This window comes from Jaculus jaculus, chromosome 8 (genome assembly GCF_020740685.1).
Source record: "Jaculus jaculus isolate mJacJac1 chromosome 8, mJacJac1.mat.Y.cur, whole genome shotgun sequence".
NCBI lineage: Eukaryota > Metazoa > Chordata > Mammalia > Rodentia > Dipodidae > Jaculus > Jaculus jaculus.
In genome coordinates this window covers 130,672,015-130,691,127 of record NC_059109.1, presented here as the reverse complement: position 1 = coordinate 130,691,127, position 19,113 = coordinate 130,672,015, and the positions used below count along the sequence as shown (strand labels likewise).

Genomic DNA, 19,113 nt, shown 5'->3' with positions numbered 1-19,113 from the left:
GTGTAACCTGTGACTCATGGGCATTCCTCTTTTTGGGGGGCGGGGTTGAGGTAGGATCTCACTCTAGCCCAGGCGGACCAGGAGTTCACTATGTAGTCTCAGGGTGGCCTTGAACTCATGGTGATCCTCCTACCTCTGCCTCCCAAGTGCTGGGATTAAAGACATGTGCCACCATGCCCACCTGGCTCTGTATTGTCCCTCTGATGCCTTTGGGAACTGTTGCATTTCATCTTCCTGGAGACTGCAGAGACATTGTCGCCATCTCCATTTTCAGGACAAGGGTAGAGAGCGAGATCAGTATTTGTATTGAAATCACCTGGGCTTTTTTTTGTTGTTGTTATTATTACTTATTTTGAGAGAGAGAAAGAGACAGAGAGAGAGATAGGGAATGGGTGCACCAGGGCCTTCAGCTGCTGCGAACGAACCCCAGATGCGTGCGCCCCCTTGTGCACATGTGTGACATTGCATGCTTGCATCACTGTCTGGCTACGAGGGACCTGGGGATTTGAACATGAGTTCTTAGGCTTTGCAGGCAAGTGCCTTAACTGCTAAGCCATTTCTCCAGCCCTGGACTTATTTTCAAAGTTTCTTTTTCAACTTTGAAACAATTATAGACTTAATAAGAGTCATAAAATTAGTACAGAGACATCCCTTAGGAGAGCATCACTCAGATGTGAGCCTCCCCCACCTCTGCTCACTGCTTCTCTCATGACCCTGTCTGATCTGAAGGGAAGCTGCAGAATGGATCTTATTTTTACTGTAAACATTTCTTTTCTAGAAAAAAGTACACAGTTTTAAATTATTTATTTATTTATTTGAGGGAGAGAGAAAGAGACTGTGATAGGCATACCAAGGCCTCTTGCTGCTGCAAACAGGTCCCAAATGCATGCACCACCCTGTGCATCTGCTTTTACATGGTTATTGGTAAATGGAACACAGCTCAGCAGCCTTTGTAAGCAAGCACCTTTAGCTGCTGAGCCATCTCCCCAGCCCCTTCCTTTTTTGAGGCAGGGTTTCACTCTAGCCCAGGCTGGCCTTGAACTCAGGGCAATTCTCTTATCTAAGTCCCAAGAATTCTGGGGATTAAAGATTCGAGACACCTGGCTAACATTTCATTTTTTCTTCCCTAAAAACTGAGCATTCAATGGAGTCGGGAAATCACTGTTGATGTGGTACCTGCGGGTCTCACTCGATGTCAGCCACGGTCCCACTAAGTACTTACCACGTCAAGATCCTGCTTGCAAGCTGGGCATGGTGGCGCACACCTTTAATCTCAGTATTCAGGGGACAGAGGTAGGAGGATCACCATGAGTTTGAGGTCACCCTGAGACTACATAGTGAATTCCAGGTCAGCCTGGGCTAGAGTGAGACCCTACCTCAAAACAAACAAACGAAAAAGCCTGGTGCATGCATCTTGTCTCCCTTTGTCTCCTTGCTCTGGTGCACTTCCTCAGCTCTCCTTGGCTTTTGTGACCTTGATATCTTGCTTGATAGGCATAGAGCCTTGGTTGGTATCTATCTGACATTTGCTTTTCCTTCTGCCTTCTTTTGTCCTTCCCTTCTCCTTCCTCTCCCTCCCTCCCTCCCTCCTTCCCTTCCTCCTTCCTTCCTTCCTTTTTTTGTTTTTTGAAGCCAGGTCTCCTATATTCCAGGCTAGCCTCCAACTGTGTATGTAGTGAAAAATGACCTTGAACCTTGATCCTCCTGCCCCCAGCTCCAGAGTTTTGGGGCTTCAGGTGTGCACCACCACTTCTAGTTTATGGGGTGCTTGGAATCAAACTCAGGGCTTTGTGTCTGCTGGGCAGGCACTTTACCAATTGAGCCACATCCCCCAGATCCTGTGTGACATTTTCTGTCGTGGGACTCCAGGTGCTTGCTGGGTGTTGAGCTCTGTCCTGGGCACATGCCGTCAGAGGCACCTGACACCCCTGGTGTGCTCTTGATGATAGTGACCTGGTTTAGATGTCAAGGTGTTTCTTCAGGATGAAGTGTCATGCTTCCTTGCCAATTCAGCCTGGGACCGAGGGGCAGGCCAGGGCGTTACCCCTGGGAGTCGGTGCTCGGTGCTCCAAACCACAAGCACCTTTTGGTATATGCCCATTCTCTCGCATGAACCTATCTTCATACACACACACAGCAGAGTGTGTGTGTAGAGCATGCAGTGTGGTGTGTGGTGAGATACGTGTGTGTGCAGCTGCCTGTGCCCCATGTGCACGCTTGCAGAGGCGAAAGGAGACCTTTGGGTCTCTGTCGCTCATCCACCTGAGACAGAGACTCTCCCTCAGCTGCAAGCGGCCATTTCCAGCCATTGAGCCCAGGAGTTCTCCAGTCTCCACCTGCCGCAGAGCTGGGGCTGTGGAAGTTCTTGGCCACATCCATCTGTCTACGTGGGTGCTGGGAATAGCTCTCAGGTGGTCTCAGGCCCTCACGCCTAAGCGGCAGGCATACTTCCTTGCTGAGAGAACCCCCAACCCATCTTATATTTTGTGCACATGTATGCAGGTATGTGCGTGTGCATGTGCGTGCATGTGCGTGCACATCTGAAGGCCAGAGAACAGCCTCCAGTGTTGTCCCTCTTAGGCTCTGTCCACCAGGTTTTGTGACAGCGTCTTGTCACTGGCCTGGAGCTCACTAAGTAAGCTGAGTGGGCTGCACCTGTCTGTACCTCCAAAATCCTGGGATTACAGGTGTGCACCACCACACCTGCCTTTTTTACGTGGGTCTGGAGATGGAACTCTGGCCCTCATGTTTGTAAGACAAACACGTTATCTACTGAGCCGCCTGCCCAGCCTGTCTTCTCTCTCTCTCTCTCTCTCTCTCTCTCTCTTCTCTCTCTCTTCTCTCTCTCTTCTCTCTCTCTTCTCTCTCTCTCTCTTTTGTTTGAGACAGGGTCTGATATAGGTCAGGGTGGCCACGCTGCATAGGTGAGGAGAGACAACCTTGAGCTTTTTTTTTTTTTTTTAAATTAATTATTTATTTATTTGAGAGCGACAGACACAGAGAGAAAGACAGATAGAGGGAGAGAGAGAGAATGGGCGCGCCAGGGCTTCCAGCTGAACTCCAGACGCGTGCGCCCCCTTGTGCATCTGGCCAACGTGGGACCTGGGGAACCGACCCTCGAACCGGGGTCCCTAGGTTTCACAGGCAAGCTCTTAACCGCCAAGCCATCTCTCCAGCCCAACCTTGAGCTTTTGAGTCTCCTGTTCCTACCTCCACATTCTAGGGTTCCGGGTAATAACCATCACGGAGCTGGGGATCAAACCTAGGGCCTTACGCATGCTAAGAAGCACTCTGCCACCTGAGCCACATCCCCAGTACCCTTTTCTTCATATTTTTGTAAGTGGGACTTTTAACATGGAGATGGTTTTGTGGCTACTGTGTCTTGCTTAATATTTTGTCATGTTTGTTCCTTAGGTTTTTTGTTTGTTTGTTTGTTTGTTTTGTTTTTGTCTTTCAAGGTAGGGTCTCACTCTAGCCCAGGCTGACCTGGAATTCATTGTGTAGTGTAGTACCAGGGTGGCCTTGAACTAACGGCGATCCTCCTACCTCTGCCTCCCAAGTGCTGGAATTAAAGGCATGCACCACCATACCTGGCTCCCCTTAGGCTTTTAAAATATTTATTTATTATTTGAGAGAGAGAGAGAGAAAGACAGAAGAGAATGGGCACGCCAGGGCCTCTAGGCACTGCAAACAAACTCCAGAGGCATGTGGCACCTTGTGCATTTGGCTTTACATAGGTACTAGGGAATCAAACCTGGGTCTCTACTTGCAAATAAATAAATAAGAATATTAAAAAAAAAATGAGTTGGAGGCCAAGTGTGGTGGTGCACTCGGGAGGCAGAGGTAGGAGGATTGCTGTGAGTTTGAGGCCACCCTGAGACTACGTAGTGAATTCCAGGTCAGCCTGGTATAGAATGAGACCCTACCTCAGCAAACAAAACAAACAAAAACTTGAGCTGGAGAGATGGCTCAACTAAATGGGTTGCTTATAAAGCCTGGCAGTCCGAATTCGATTCTGCAATACCAGGTAAAGCCAGATGCACAAAGTGGCACATGTGTTTGGAGTTTAAAGCGGTTGGAGGCCCTGGAGCACCCACACTCATACTCTTTCTGTCTGCTTCTTTCTCTGTGTCTCTCTCAAATAAACAAATAAAAATATTGTTTTTTTAAAAAAACTAAAACTAGGCGTGGTGCTGCGCACTTTTAATCCCAGCACTCGGGGGGCAGAGGTAGGTGGATCATGGTGAGTTCGAGACCACCTGAGACTACATAGTGAATTCCAGGTCAGCTGGGGCTAAAGCAAGATTCTACCTAAAAACTACCTTTTTAAAAAATGTATTTATTTGAGAGAGAGACAGAGGCAGATAGAAAGAGAGAATGGGCATGGCATGGCCTCCAGTCACTGTAAATGAACTCCAGACACATGTACCATCTGGCTTATGTGGGTCCTGGGGAATCAAACCTGGATCCTTAGGCTTTGCAGGCAAGTGCCTTAACCGCTAAACCATCTCTCCAGCCCTCTTCTATTTTTTTTAACTTATTATTTAGTTATTTATTGGCCTCCCAAGTGCTGGGATTAAAGGCATGTGCCACCATACCCAGCCCTTACTATTTGAGGGAGAGAGAGAGAGAGAGGCAGATAGAGAGAATGGGCATGCCAGGACCTCTATTTTATATGTATGTATGTATGTATGTATGTATGTATGTATGTATATATATATATATATATATATATATATATAATGTGGTGGTTTGATTCAGGTGTCCCCCATAAACTTAGGTGTTCTGACTGCTAGCTCCCCAGCTGATGGATATTTGGGAATTAACGCCTCCTGGAGGGAGTGTATTGTTGGGGGCAGGCTTATGGGCTTTATAGCCAGTTTCCCCATGCCAGTGTTTGGCACACCCTCCTGTTGCTGTGGTCCATCTTATGTTGGCCAGGGGGTGATGTCCACCTTCTGCTCATGCCATCGTTTTCCCCTGCCATCGTGGAGCTTCCCCCTCGAGCCTGTAAGCCAAAATAAATCTCTTTTTCCCAGAAGCTGCTCTTGGTTGGGTGATTTCTAACAGCAGTGCGAACTGGACTGCAACATATGTATATATTATATTTTGTTATTATTATTATTTTAACTTTTCTTTATTTGAAAGCAGAGAGGGAGAGGGAGACAGAGAGAATGGGTACAGCAGGGCCTCTAGCCACTGCAGACGAACTGCAGACTCATGCACCACTCTAGGTCTCTGGCTTTACGTGGTTACTGTGGAACGAAACCCCGTCATTAGCCTTTACAGGAAGCGCCCGAAGTGCTGAGCCATCTCTCCAGCCCTACTTTACCATTTTTATTGCAGTTCATGTCTGTGGTGTAATATGGATAAGAAAAGAAATAACTGGAACCCACCAACTAGGGTAGAGCCACTGTTAATAGCATACCAGACGGCTTTCTAAACTGTTTCAGAGGAATGCCAGCATGTTTATATAGACAGATCACGTGATTTGAAGAAGGTTGAATGTACTATGAGAGGGATCTTTGAAAAAACCCTACTGTTCCCACACCTCTGTAGGATTCCCTGTGGACCTGGCTGGGTCTTGCATTGCACCTTTGAACTTCAACAACAGACGTGGTTGGGAGCACTCACAGGGAGCTGTATTACTCCTTTTCTGTTGCAGAAAGCAGGATTTCCTGCATGTTACGCATTTGTGTACATTACACACAGGAAGTCTTGATGCATCTTTATCCCGCTGTCAATTACCGCCGCAGGGCGCTGGCCCTCCCTGCCCTGCCCTGCACAGGTTGTCGCCGGAGCGCTGGGCAGTGGAACAGCTGGCTCCTTGGAGCTCTGCAGGCAGGCCCAGCCCGGCGGCTCCCCGCCCTCCCGCCATTTCCAGGATGTGAGGGGACATGGGGGAGGGGAGTGGCGAGGTTGGAAGGGCTACTGCTCATCCAGCAGCTAGAATTCACTTTGTGGTTTTGACTTTTCCATGAACTCTTCCCTAGAATTGCAAAGAGGACATCAAACCCAGTGCCCTCGCACGCCCTAGGACAGTGCTCTACCACATAGCTACATCCTGTGCCACTGGTTGTGTTTGAGACAGTCTTGCTGTGTTGCTCAGGCTGGACTTGAACCTTCAGCCTGCCTGTTGTGATCACAGGCCTGTGCCACCTGGTTCTTTGCTTTTTTTTTTTTTTTTTTTTTTTTTTGTTTTTTTGTTTTTTTGTTTTTAGAGGTAGGGTCTCACTCTAGCCCAGGCTGACCTGGAATTCACTCTGTAGTCTCAGGGTGGCCTTGAACTCACAGTAATCCTCCTACCTCTGCCTCCCGAGTGCTGGGATTAAAGGCGTGTGCTACCATGCCCGGCTTTGCTAAGCTTTTTTAAAATTTATTTTTTCCAGGCTGGAGAGATGGCTTAGCAGCTGAGGCACTTGCCTACAAAGCCAAAGGACCCAGGTTTGATTCCCCAGCACCCGAGTAAGCCAGATGAGGTGGCTTGTGTGCCAAACATTGGCAAGGGGAAGTTGGCTGTAACACTCATAAGCCCGCGCCCAACAATACACTGCCTCCGAGAAGCTTTAATTCCCAAATCCCCATCAGCTGGGAACCTAGCATTCAGAACACCTAAGTTTATGGGGGACATCTGAATCAAACCACCACACCAGGCATTTTGGTTATGGGATTTTCCACCTGAGTTTAGCATTATTCTTTTTTTTTTTAATTTTTTGTTTATTTTTATTTATTTATTTGAGAGTGACCGAGAGGAGGAGGAGGAGAGAGAGTGAGAGAGAGAGAGAGAATGGGCACGCCAGGGCTTCCAGCCACTGCAAACGAACTCCAGACGCGCGTGCCCCCTTGTGCATCTGGCTAACGTGGGTCCTGGGGAATCGAGCCTCAAACCGGGGTCCTTAGGCTTCACAGGCAAGCGCTTAACCGCTAAGCCATCTCTCCAGCCCGAGTTTAGCATTACTCTATATCCTCCCTTCTTTTATGAGACAGGGTCTCTTGTAGACCAGGCTGAACTTGGACTCCCTATGTAGGCAAGGATGACCTTGAACTCCTGATCCTCCGGCCTTCACTTCCTGAGTCCTGGCATTACCAGCGTACGCCCCTGGGCTCAGTTTACGCAGTCTGGGCATAGGACTGGGGGCTTCCTACGTGCTGGCAGAACTCCGCCAACAGAGCCACCCCAGCGCCTCTCTGCCCCACGTCACCCTGTATCCATAACCGTCCGTACGAAGGGGGTTACTGGAGCTGGGGAGATAGCTCAGTGGGTAAAAATGCCTTCTGTGCAAGTGCGAGGCCTGATCTTGATCCCCAGCACCCACATAAAAAGCTGGGCACAGCCACACACACCTGTAACTGGTCAACCAGTTTGACTGAAAATGGTGGCTCCGTATCCATGGAGAGACTCTGTCATAAGAAAACAACGCGGGGGCTGCAGAGATGGCTCAGCGGTTAAGGTGCCTGCCTGCAAAGCCAGAGGACCCACATTCCATTCCCCAGATTGCACGAAGTGGCTCATGCATGGGAATTTGTTTGCAGCGGCTAGAGGCCCTGGCACGCCCATTCTCTCTCTCATTCAAATAAATAATAAGTAAAATAGTAAAAGAAGAAACAACATGGAAGAGCCAACATTCTTTTCTGGCCGCTGCACACATGTGCGCAGGGTATGCACACACATATGCACACTATATACACACATACCACAGATCACACATCCCCCCCCCCCAACACACACCAAAATAAGGAAGAGAGCATTGGTGGCTTCTGTACTCTGTAGTGTGTCTGATTTTTTTTGGTGTTTTCCAAGCTTCCCATGTGGGTCATCACAAGCAGAGCCCATGCATTTTTGCTTCCTGCCTAAACCCTGCACATCTTTGGCTGTGTATGAAAAAGGCCCCGGTTCTCTGGATATGCGCCTTAAGTTTTGTTTCTGAGTGTGAGTGTGCTGGTGCAGGAACCCTCTTTCAGCTCGTGCAAAGGAGATCTCACAGGCCTGTCACGCTCTGTGGTCACTCACCTGGCAGTGAGTGTGCAGTCCCCGTCATGCCTTCTTGTCCCTTGAGCCTCAGCTGCAGGCCTGAGGACAACGACGTGTCACAGCTGGGAAATTGAACCTGGGTTCTTAGGCTTCACAGGTACGTGCCGTGACCACTAAGCCATCTCTCCAGCCCCCATCTTTTTTTTTTTTTTTTTTTTTTTTGAGATAGGGTCTCTCATTGAACCTAGAGCTCACCAACTCAGCTAGACTAGTTAGCCAGCAGACTCCAAGGATCCTCTTGCCTCTGCCTCCCCAGAGCTGGGGTTGCAAGCACGTGCTACCACACCCCGCTTTTCCACATTGGTTCCGGTGGTTGAACTCAGGTCCTCAGGCTTGCACAGCAAGGACTTTACCCACTGAGCCTCCTCCCCAGCCCCAACAGTTCTTTCGAAATGACTTGGTGTTCTAGGCAATGATGCCGGTCTTGCTTGAGTAATGGAGGCTGAATGTCACGTCGAAGAACTACGAACCCACTCCAGTTCCAGTCACTGGTTCCTAAAGCCAACAGGCTGATATGTTTGTTTCAGGCTATTTAAAAATTTGTAAGCAATATTTTAAATTTCTTCCTCCTCTTCTTCCTCCTCCTCCTCCTTTAATGAAATCAAGCTTCTATTGAGGAGTCACCTGGTGGAGGTTGGCCAAGCTGCCTCAGCTATTGGGCAGTGGGGGACTGCCACATGGCTGTCATCCTCTTGCCCAGGCTGTCTGCTTAGTCTGTGTTGGCATTCAGACCTGCAGCCAGCATCCAGCACATCGTTGGTGTAGTTCTGTCGATGGAAGGAAAACTAGACTGTGGGCAGATTTATAATGGGGAAAAGAGTGACCCCCATGTGTGCCCGAGAGGTCATTTCACTGAAAGCCACCAAAAGGCCCCGTGAATCAAATCATCCTGTCTCAGCATCAGATGCATTCTCTTAGTGGCCATCCTGTTCTGGGCATGGCAAAGCTCCTGAGTGTGGTTTGGCATGGTTCCCCAGCACACAGACGCAGGCACCCCTGTCATCGGCGCTCTGCTGCTGACCTGCAGAGGATTGAAAAACTCTTTCACGGGCGTCCTGGCCCGAGTCCTTCAGATAGGCACTTAGAAGGAAATGCCAAGCCTCTGCTACTTGGTTCCCACTCCCAGCAGAGATGTTCTGCGCCCACCCCTCTCGGCCTGGTCACTGGCCTTTTAGGCATTTGTTCACCATTCACCTGAATGAGGCTTCTTTGTAAGAAGAAAGTGTAGGCCGGGCTTGGTGGTGCACGCCTTTAACTCCAGCACTCAGGAAGCAGACAGAGGTAGGAGAATCACTGTGAGTTCGAAACCAGCCTGAGACTACAGAGTAACTTCCAGATCAGCCTGGCCTAGAGTGAGACCCTACCTCGAAAAAACAAGAAAATGAAAAAAGTGTGTGTGTGTGCTTTCTTTCTCCTTAGTCTTTTTAAAAAAATATATTTTATATTTATTTATTTGAGGGAGAGAGAATGGGCATACCAGGGATTCCACACCCTGCAAACGAACTCCAGATGCATGTGTGACCTTGTGCAACTGGCTAATGTGGGTTCTGGGGAATTGAACCAAGGTCCTTTGGCTTTGGAGCAAACGCCTTAACCTCTAAGCTATCTCCTCAACTCTCTCCTTGGTCTTTTTTAGACTTGATGTCTGTGTTGTGTTAAAGTCAGAGAGCTTTTCTGCTTTGTTTCCTGTGGCCGTGAGCTGGTGACCACGCATGTGTGTGTGTGTGTGTGTGTGTGTGTGTGTGTGTGTGGTATTTTAAGACGAAGCCATTGCTGCAGGTCACACCCTGATACAGGGCCAGGGTGCTGCGGGCACCCATGGCCTCGGCAGTGTCTCCGTCCTTGTTTAGCCCCCTTCTCCCCCCCAGGCTGCTGGCTCCTTTCTCCCTTCTCTCTTCTTTTGCTCAGTCTCTCTGGCCGCAGTTCCAGAGGCTTCCTCCCCTTTTCGTGGGCACTCTGGTTGTAATGGATCACCTGGGAAAACCTCTCCAGTGACAGACAATTCCTTACTCTTAATCCCACCTGCAGGGTGCACGTCATATGGAAACTGACATATTCATAGGTTCCTGGGATCAGGCTGTAGGCGTCTTTGAAGGCTGTCTGCCATCTACACCTTTCATTAACTTTCTCACGGGGTTAGTGGGTCCCAGGGTTGCCCACCGGGGTCATGCTGTGTGCACACACCTTGATGCGAGCTCCTGTGATTCAGGAAGGGGCATCTGATGGTCTGGGACTGGCACTTGCCCTGGGGCCTCTTACCAGACCTCAGCCCATCAGCTGCCAGCCCAGAGCAGCTCATGTAGCCCAGCAAAGTCTCAGCGTCCTTGTCTTTCCGCAGAGCTGGCCACTCTCGCTCCCGCCATCCAGTCTTCTGGACACAGCAGGCCTCTGTACTCGATGACCCTCCCTCCCACTGGGGCTTCCCGCAGAACAGTGGCTTGAAGGGACCTGGTGGATCTGACCTTTCCCCTCCTCCCCGCTCCATCTTCCCCTCTCTTCTTTCCCTTCCTTCTTGACCTCCCCCTCTCTTTTTTCTTCCTCTTCCTTCCTGAACTAGAAGCGGTGGTCACCTATGGCCACAGTCTCACAGGATGGTATCATGTGTGGGGTCCCTGTTGCCACGGTCCCAGTCGAACCTTCTTCTCTCACTTCCATGACGCACCCCTCAAATCTCTTGGAGTTTGTAACCCAGGCTGACCTGAGACATGGCACAGCAGGCCTGCCTGGGGCTGTGGGAAGCACTCAATGACCCCTTGGAAGTAAAGTGCTCTTGAACGTTTCCCCACGCCGACCCAGCTTGCTCTGAGCCCGGCCCTGCGCTTCCCCAGCCCCACTGCCACGGCCGTGACGTCGGCTTTCTGAGCCTCGGAGCCCTGGCTTCCCAACGGGGGGGATCAGGCTTCACCTCTGCTCTGTTGGCATTTGGGTCTGGTGGGTGCCTTGCCAGCGGCTGTCCTGTGCAGAGTGGCATGCTTGTCAGCTTCTCTGGCCTCTACCCTTTTCCCTACCCCTATACCCTTCCCAGGGTGGCAACCATAAATGCCCCAGACGTTGCTGCAAGTCCCTATCCGAGAGAGCAGAATCATGCTCTAAGGATCAGAGCCGTCGTTTAGTGGAGAAGCCGTGAGGCAGGAGAGTCCAAGGGAACAGATCACTCTGAGGCCTGTCCCTTCTCTCCCCGCGGCCTGGGGGCTTGTGTCCGTCCTTCCAGAGGTGCTCACAATGGTCACTGGGTCCTGGGCAGTATCTGTGGCGTGTGGCCTGCTTGGGTCCTAAGAGGCCCGGCGAGTGAGTTTCCTTCTGAGGGGCTGCCGTGAGTGGCTTCCCGCCCCCGCCCCTCCCTCTCAGTGTTCCCGCGCAGGCGTGTGTCTGACTTCCCACCTGTGTCACCTCCAGGTGGCCCTGGTCCAGTGGACAGAAAGCGTGGGCTTAACGCTGGTGGGCCGAGACCAGTCTTCCATGCAGCTGAGGACCCCTGGCGACCAGATCCTGAACTTCACCATCCTGCAGATCTTCCCCTTCACCTACGAGAGCAAGAGGATGGGCATCATTGTGAGGGTGAGTCCTGCTCCTCTGGGGGCCGGGGAGGGGGGTACGCCTCTCCAGCCCTCTCTACCACACCACCCTGCCGCCCAGACCACATAGGGTCCAAGCAGGAAGAAAATGGTTCCGCCGGGGACGTGTCCCAGTTCTACCATTAGCTGCGGGTGGACGGGTTTGAGAGCAAAAGTTCTAATGGACGCAGCTTGGGCGGTTGTCAGCAGTGCATTTTTCGTACTGTGCAGAGGCACACACGTGTGTATTTTGCAGTGGAACTGAACCGTGGCTCTGCACGTATTAAGCAAGCTGCGTCCCTGCCCCTTATGTTTCTTTCTGCTTTCTTTTTGGCATGTGTGTTGTATGCGTGTCGCACGGTGTGTGGCGTGTGTATGTGTAGTGTACACCTGTGCCCCAAACGCCCAGGCGGAGGCTGGGGAGAGCGTGGGGTGTCTTCTCTAGCTTTCCCGCATTGTTTCTCTGAGTCGGAGTCTTCGCTGACCCCGGCGCTGCCGTCTTCTTCAGGGGGGCTGGCTGGCCAGTGAAACCCCAGTGATGTCCCGCCTTCACTCCCCACAGGACCTGCCAGCTTCTCAGGAGGATGCTCAGGATTAAACTCAGGCCTTTCAAGTCCTCAGGCTTGTACAGCAAATTCCCTTACCTGCTGAGCCGTCTCCCCAGCCCTGTATTTCTTACTAAGATAATATTCACAGAACAGAACAGGTATGGTGGCACATACCTATTTTATCCGGCGCTTGGGAGGCTGAGGCAAGAGGATTGCTGGAATGAGAATGTCTTTCGTGACTGTGACGGTGTCTTTTCAGTGTCTATAGCTGTTTGTACAGACCAGCGTCTTGGCCATTTTTCTCATTGCTGTGACAGCATACATGACAAGAGCCACACAAGAAAGGAAGGTGAGGGTTGGAGAGATGGCTTAGCGGTTAAGCGCTTGTCTGTGAAGCCTGAGGACCCCGGTTTGAGGTTCGATTCCCCAGGCCCCATGTAAGCCAGATGCACAAGGTGGCACATGCATCTGGAGTTCGTTTGTAGTGGCTGGAGGCCCTGGCACACCCATTCTCTCTCTTTATCTATCTGCCTCTTTCTGTCTGTCTGTCACTCTCAAATACATAAATAAATACATAAGTAAAATTTTAAACAAAAGGAAAGGAAGGTGACTCACAGCTTGAGGCCACATAGTCCATTACAGCAGGAAATATGGCGGTGCCCTCTCAAGTACTTGAATTATACGCAGGTGCCACCATGCCCAGCTTGTTTTCTTTGTTGTAACAGTTTTTTATATACCAGGTACCAGGTCTGAATCATGTAGATAACATGAAGACCTCTCCCACTATAGGTTGCCTTTTCACATTCTTAGAAATGCCCTTTGATACACCCAGTTTCCAGTTCTTGATTTTGGTGTCATATCCGAGGAACCCACTGCTAATTCCAGAGCCAGGAAGAGTGAGCCCCGCATGTCGGGAGCTGTAGCGTGAGCTCAGTGATCTGTTACGTGTGGCCCGAGGCAGGTTCCGTTTCTCTTGCACGTGGGGATCCAGCTGTTCTGGAGTATAATTTCCCTTTGACTATTTTTGGTACTCTTGTTATAATGGAACACTTTAAATTCATCCCATTACAAAATTAGTAAAAAAAAAAAAAAAAAAACAAAAAAAAAAACACCACAGTGCTCAACATCATTATTTTGCCACAGTTATTGTAGAATTTTAAGCGTTTTTTGGACTTTTTGGAGACATCATCATCATCATCATCATCATCATTGTTTTAAGGTAGTGTCTTGCTCTAGCCCAGGCTGACCTAGAATTCACTATGTAGTCTCGAACTCATGGCGATCCCTCTGCCTGTGCTTCCCAAGTGCTGGGATTAAAGGTGTGTGCCACCAATGCCTGGCGATACAAACATTATTAAGTTGACAGTTCAGCTTTTTTGGGGGGGGGTGGGTACAGGAGCTAGCAAAATGGATTCCTAGGAAAGAAATTACAAAGGGAGCTGGGAGTTTTTTTTTTTTTTAATATTAATTGAGAACTTTGTGAACATATTAAAGTTTTACTTATTTGAGAGAGAGAGTGTGCACATGGGTGTGCCATGGCCTCTCCCTGTCAGTGAGAGTGTGAGCGAGGCTCTGGAACCCTGAGCTAAGAACTCTCACTTCAGCCTTGAGCATTAGGATCAAGTTGTAGGTTCAGCCCACCTCCAAAGGGGTGGTGACCGTGAGTGCCAGAAGGTGGGGACCATGGAATTCTGTTTCAGAGGCCACCTCCACCCAGTAGTGAGCATGACAGCAACTCTGAACTGCTCTTGGGAAGATCTCGAGACACACAGTGTGAATGAATGTGCTTTGGGATGTTCCATGGGAAGTGATCTGTGTCCTAGCTGCCATCTGGGACTTTCTGACTCTGTAGGACATGCGACTTTGGCAACTTTCGAGTAGGAAGGGAACTTTTTTTTTTTTTCTCTCCCACACGGCTTCTGATTTTCCCACAGGCCTACACCTGGGCCTGACCCGTGACTCCTACAAGGCGCCAGCAGGACGCATCTGAGCTCAAGGCTACCCATAAACCCCGTGGGTGTTTCCTCCAGAATTAGTCAGTATCTTCCTTATTCTGTTCCAGCCTTTATTTTATTTCACTTTATTTTTTAGGTTCTAGGGCCGTGGCCTCTGCGAAGGTATTTTGAGGGTTGAATCATCGTTGGCTAGCCCCCAACAGCCACCTTCCTAGAATCAGTCAGCCACACACACTGTCCCCCTTCCTTTAGTCAGGAAGGAGTCTCCTTTCCAGATGCTGGTTGTTTTGTGAAAGGTGGCCCTGAGTCTTCCCACACGAGTAGCTGAAAGCAGAGGAGACTGTTTGGTGGACAAAAATCTGCTTTTACTTAAAAGAAGCATGCCCCCTGCCTAGGCTATTATTTTTTTTAAATCAACATTCAATTTTTCAAAAAATCAACATTTACAGTTAAGGATCTAGAACAAATAAACAAGTGCAGAAGGAAATGAAGCTAGGCCCGGTGACTCATGCTTGTGCCCTAGCGCTCAGGAGGCCAGGACAAAAGGAGTGGCACGAATTTGGAGCCAGCCTGGACTCCATGTAGTGAGTTCCAGGCCAGCCTGCATCACAGAGGAAGACCTATTCAGCTTCATTTTTGTGTTGACAAGCCAATTTACCTTGTCAGGTGAGACTCTTCTATTCTTTTCTCTAAGTTTCTCTGAGTATAAATTTTATAAAATGCAATTTTGTAAAGTTGACCTCCAACTTCATATCAGGCTTAGCGTCTCCTCTCCCCGTTGCCCCCTCCCCCACATATGTATGCCATGACATTTTCTGCCATCAGGTAGGGCCTTAGGGTTTTACTGACTGAACGTGTATGTGTTATTCTGCTGGAAGAAAATTCTTTCACTTTCTCTTTTTTTCTGGATGCGTCTCACTTTAAACAAAATACTTATTTATGTATTTGCAAACAGAGACAGAGAGAGACACGATGGGCATGTCAGAATATAATGCCTCTGCTAACAAACCCCAGATGCATGCCCCACTTTGTGCGTCTGGCTTTATGTGGGTACTGGGGAATTGAACCCTGGTTGTTGGAATTTGCAGGCAAACACTTTGACCACTGAGCCATCTCCCCAGCCCTGTGTCTCACTCTTATCTATTAAAAATAATGTGGGCCCAGCACTCAGAAGACTGAGGTCGGAGGATCGCCATGAATTCAAGACCAGGCTGGGCTAAAGTTCGACCCTACCCCAAACAGCAGTAGAATGTGTGTGTGTTTGGTTTTGCAAGGCTGTCTGGGATGAAGATGGAGGTTTCCCATCTCCTGCCTGCCTCTGTCTTTGGTTTGGGTGAGTGGACATCAGCTCTGTCCAGGGCAGTGAGACTAGTTCTCCCCTTCGCACGGATCTCACTGGACTCCCCCAACAGGACAATGTGGAAGTATTTGAGATGGTGATATTTGTGGCTATCACACTTCCAAGTGGGGCTTCTTCTGGCTTCCAGGAGGTCAAGGTGCTGCTCAGCATCCCAGAGTGGGCAGGATGGCCCGGTGACAAGAGCTGTGCTCTGCTCCTGTGACCCGTTTGTGTGACACTGACTTCTGTCCCAGGACCTGCGCAGTTTCAGCTGGGTCACAAACATCTCCTGTGGTGTTCTTTTCTTTTTTTCTTTTGCATTTACAACATGGCACTTGAGATAAGATTCCACATATACAAGGTCTCTCACTGTAGTGTTAATCTTGAGCTCCCAGCAACCCTTCTACCTCAGCCTCCCAACTCCGAGTGCTAGGATCACAGGTGTGAGCCACCACACCCAGCTTCCTGGCCTGGTTTAGTAGTTACCATTCTGCTGGTCTGCTTCCAGCCGTTTGAACAAGTGTGAGCTCTGCTTGGCCAGGTCTGTTTTTTTTTTTTTTCCTTAAGAATTTGTCTCCTAGCCCATCAAGTGAGGTTAGGGAAGCTCCCTGCCCTAGGACTTGCATGCGTGTGTGCGTGCATGCGTGTGTGTGTGTGTGTGTGTGTGTGCGTGTGCGTGCGCATGTGCGTGCATGCGTGTGTGTGTGTTGCTGAAGGAAGGACTTGTCCCCTGTTGGATGTGTTGTGTATAAGATAATCTACCACCTTCCCCTGCTCCCCTCGCGGGATAGTGACGCCGGGTCGCTCATTGTCACTGAACCAGGTGCCAGACACTGACCACAGTGGGACAAGAGGAGGCCCTACAGCTTCGTAGGATGAGCCCATGGCGTGACCTCACCATAACATGGGAACAAAGCAAACTAGGGATGAACTTGGCTGGAGGAAGTGACTCAGGGAAGAGATAATGAACACGGTGTTTGTACTGGACGGGATGTCTGAGCTTGCCGGGGCCTCGCTGCTAAAGGAAGCGGGGTGGCAGGAGGTCTTTCCTGCAGCCCTGGTGTTAAGCACTGTTGGGGTGAAGGGGAAAGGGAAAAAAAATCCTCTGCCACTTTCATGTTCAGACCCAGTGCCGTCTTCGGGTTGAGTTTTGGCCAGGGAAGGCTGTCCATCCTGTGCAGAGCGTGCAGCCAGCCGCTTCCAAAACACAGCTGCCCTCGACCAGGGAAGGTTTCGTTGAGTCAGCATGTTCTAATAATCTCAGAGGCATATATTTAATGTAGCGACAGGATCTCATGTAGCCCAGGCTGGCCTTGAACTCTCTATAGAGCCCAGAACGACTTTGACCTTCTAACCGTCTCACCTCCGTTCCTGGGTGCTGGCGTTACAGTTGTGCGCCTCCATTCCCGCTCTGTGCGGCACTGGGGTAGAGCCCAGAGTGAGCGTGGTGAGCACTCTGCCCACTGGGCCCCGGCCCCAGCCAGCAAAGCTGATTTTTATTATTATCATTTTTAACCAGAGGCAGAGAGAGAATAGTTTGCTCGGTGTCTCTAGCTGGGAACTGGTGCCAAGCCAAGCTGGGCGCAGGAGTTTGAATGCGATAGTTTAAATGTATGGCCTTGTAGACTCAGTGTTTTTCCTTAAACTTTATTTTTTTTTATTTACTTAAGAGAGAGAGAATTGGGTGCACCAAGGCCCCCAGCCACTGCAGGTGAACTCCAAACACATGCGCCCCTTTGTGCATTTGGCTTATGTGGGTACTGGGGGATTGAACCTGGATGCTTAGGCTTCATAGGAAAGTGCCTTAACTGCTGAGCAATCTCTCCAGCCTGATTCAGTCATTTTTGTTTTGTTTTGTTTCTCGAGGTAGGGTCTCACTCTAGCCCAGGCTGACCTGGAATTCACTATGTAATCTCAGGGTGGCCTTGAACTCACAGCGGTCCTCCTACCTCTGCCTCCCAAGTGCTGTGATTAAAGGCGTGCGCCACCATGGCTGCCCGGCAAATTCAGTCATTTTTGATTCAACTTCCTACCTGAGCCCCTAGTAGGCAGCTCTGTGCTGGGGGGGCGTGTCACTGAGGTGGATCCGAGTGCAGCTCTATCATGTGTGTGGAGAGGCGTGAGCTCCGGTGGTTCCCGCTGGTTGGTGTCTTGTCTCCGCATGGCTCTATGAAAGGGAGCCAGTTTCTTCCACCATTGATGGTGTCCCCGGACTCTGCAAGCTGAAATAAACCCCTTCCTCCCATAAACTGTGTCTGGTTGGATGTTTGTCCTAGCAACATGGAACTGACTGCAACACCGGGTGTAAGGGGAACTGATGAGGGAAACAAAGTGGGGGTCAGGTGCTGTCTGGGTACAGTCTTCTAGACAGTGCTTTGGAATTACCAAGAGCAACCTGTCCCTCCCCAAGAAGAGATTTGTCACCGTGCCTCTGCTGGGTGTCCTGCAAGGCACGGGGCAGCCTCACCACAGGGGAGGAACTGACCCCACATGTCAGCAGTGCCGAGGCCCTGGGCGGGCTTGTCGCCGTCCTGCTGTTGGTGGACCACGGTCAGTAACAAGCCGGCAACGCAGGAGCCCGTTCCCTTGGAAAGAGTAACGACTTCCACAAGTCTTGGCTCCGTCCGATCCTGTTGCCATCATTCCATAATATTCCAGAGGCTTCCAGCTCCTCCTGCTCCGTGTGGCCTCTGCCCCTGCGCAAGGTCCCCTCTCGCTTCTCACCTCTGGCCAAACGCACAGCTCTGGCCCCGTGCGAGCGCGCGCTCCCCTCGGCTGCTCACCGCTTCCGTCTCTCTGTCTCCCTCCCGCCCGCCTAGGATGAGACCACGGGGGAGATCACGTTCTACATGAAGGGGGCGGATGTTGTCATGGCCGGCATCGTGCAGTACAATGACTGGCTGGAGGAAGAGGTGAGTCCCCGGGGGTGGGCAGGTGGGGCAGGGCCTGGGGAGCCTGCCGGGAGGAGGCTGGCCCCGTGCGGGTGGCTCTGTGTTCACTGTGAGCTGTGTCTGTGGAACCAACCACCTGAAACGTAGCTGCCTAAATGGCCTGATTTGAGGCCCAAGGTCTCTGTGGGGCCTGTGCATCAGAGCCTCCAGGAGGCCACAGCCCGAGCCTCAGCCGGGTGCTTCTGAGCTGAAATTTCATCTGCAGCAGGATTAGCTCACTCACTACTTGGTGCTTAGTGCTCACTCAGTGCTTATTGCTCAGTACTCTCTGGGGATGTGGTCTGAGGTTTGGGTCCTCATCAACTGTTGGCTGGAGGCCACCATTTATCCCTTGCCACGTGGGCCTCTCCATGGGGCAGCAGACAAACTGGCAGCTGGTTTCGTCGAGGCTGTGGGAGTAGAAGACAAAACCCAAGTTCCTGTTCTGAGAACTAAGTCCCAGGAGCAGCACCCTCACTGCTGCTGGGAACCTAGCCCAAGGAGCAGCGCCCTCACTTGTGCTGGGAACTTAGTCCCAGGAGCAGCGCCCTCACTTGTGCTGGGAACTTAGTCCCAGGAGCAGCGCCCTCACTTGTGCTGGGAACTGAGTCCCAGGAGCAGCACCCTCACTTGTGCTGGGAACTTAGTCCCAAGGAGCAGCGCCCTCACTTGTGCTGGGAACTTAGTCCCAAGGAGCAGCGCCCTCACTTGTGCTGGGAACTGAGTCCCAGGAGCAGCGCCCTCACTTGTGCTGG

At 50.7% G+C, this 19,113-nt stretch overlaps 1 protein-coding gene across 2 annotated transcripts in view; it reads left to right on the top strand.

The window, feature by feature from the left end:
- Positions 1-19,113, top strand: part of Atp9a (ATPase phospholipid transporting 9A (putative)) — a 142,347-nt gene that overhangs the window by 101,241 nt on the left and 21,993 nt on the right. For both annotated transcript variants that reach the window (XM_045156068.1, XM_045156067.1), the window contains exons 15-16: positions 11,429-11,590; positions 18,248-18,340. In XM_045156068.1, coding sequence (XP_045012003.1) covers positions 11,429-11,590; positions 18,248-18,340 — 255 coding nt within the window. The remainder of the gene's footprint in view (positions 1-11,428; positions 11,591-18,247; positions 18,341-19,113) is intronic.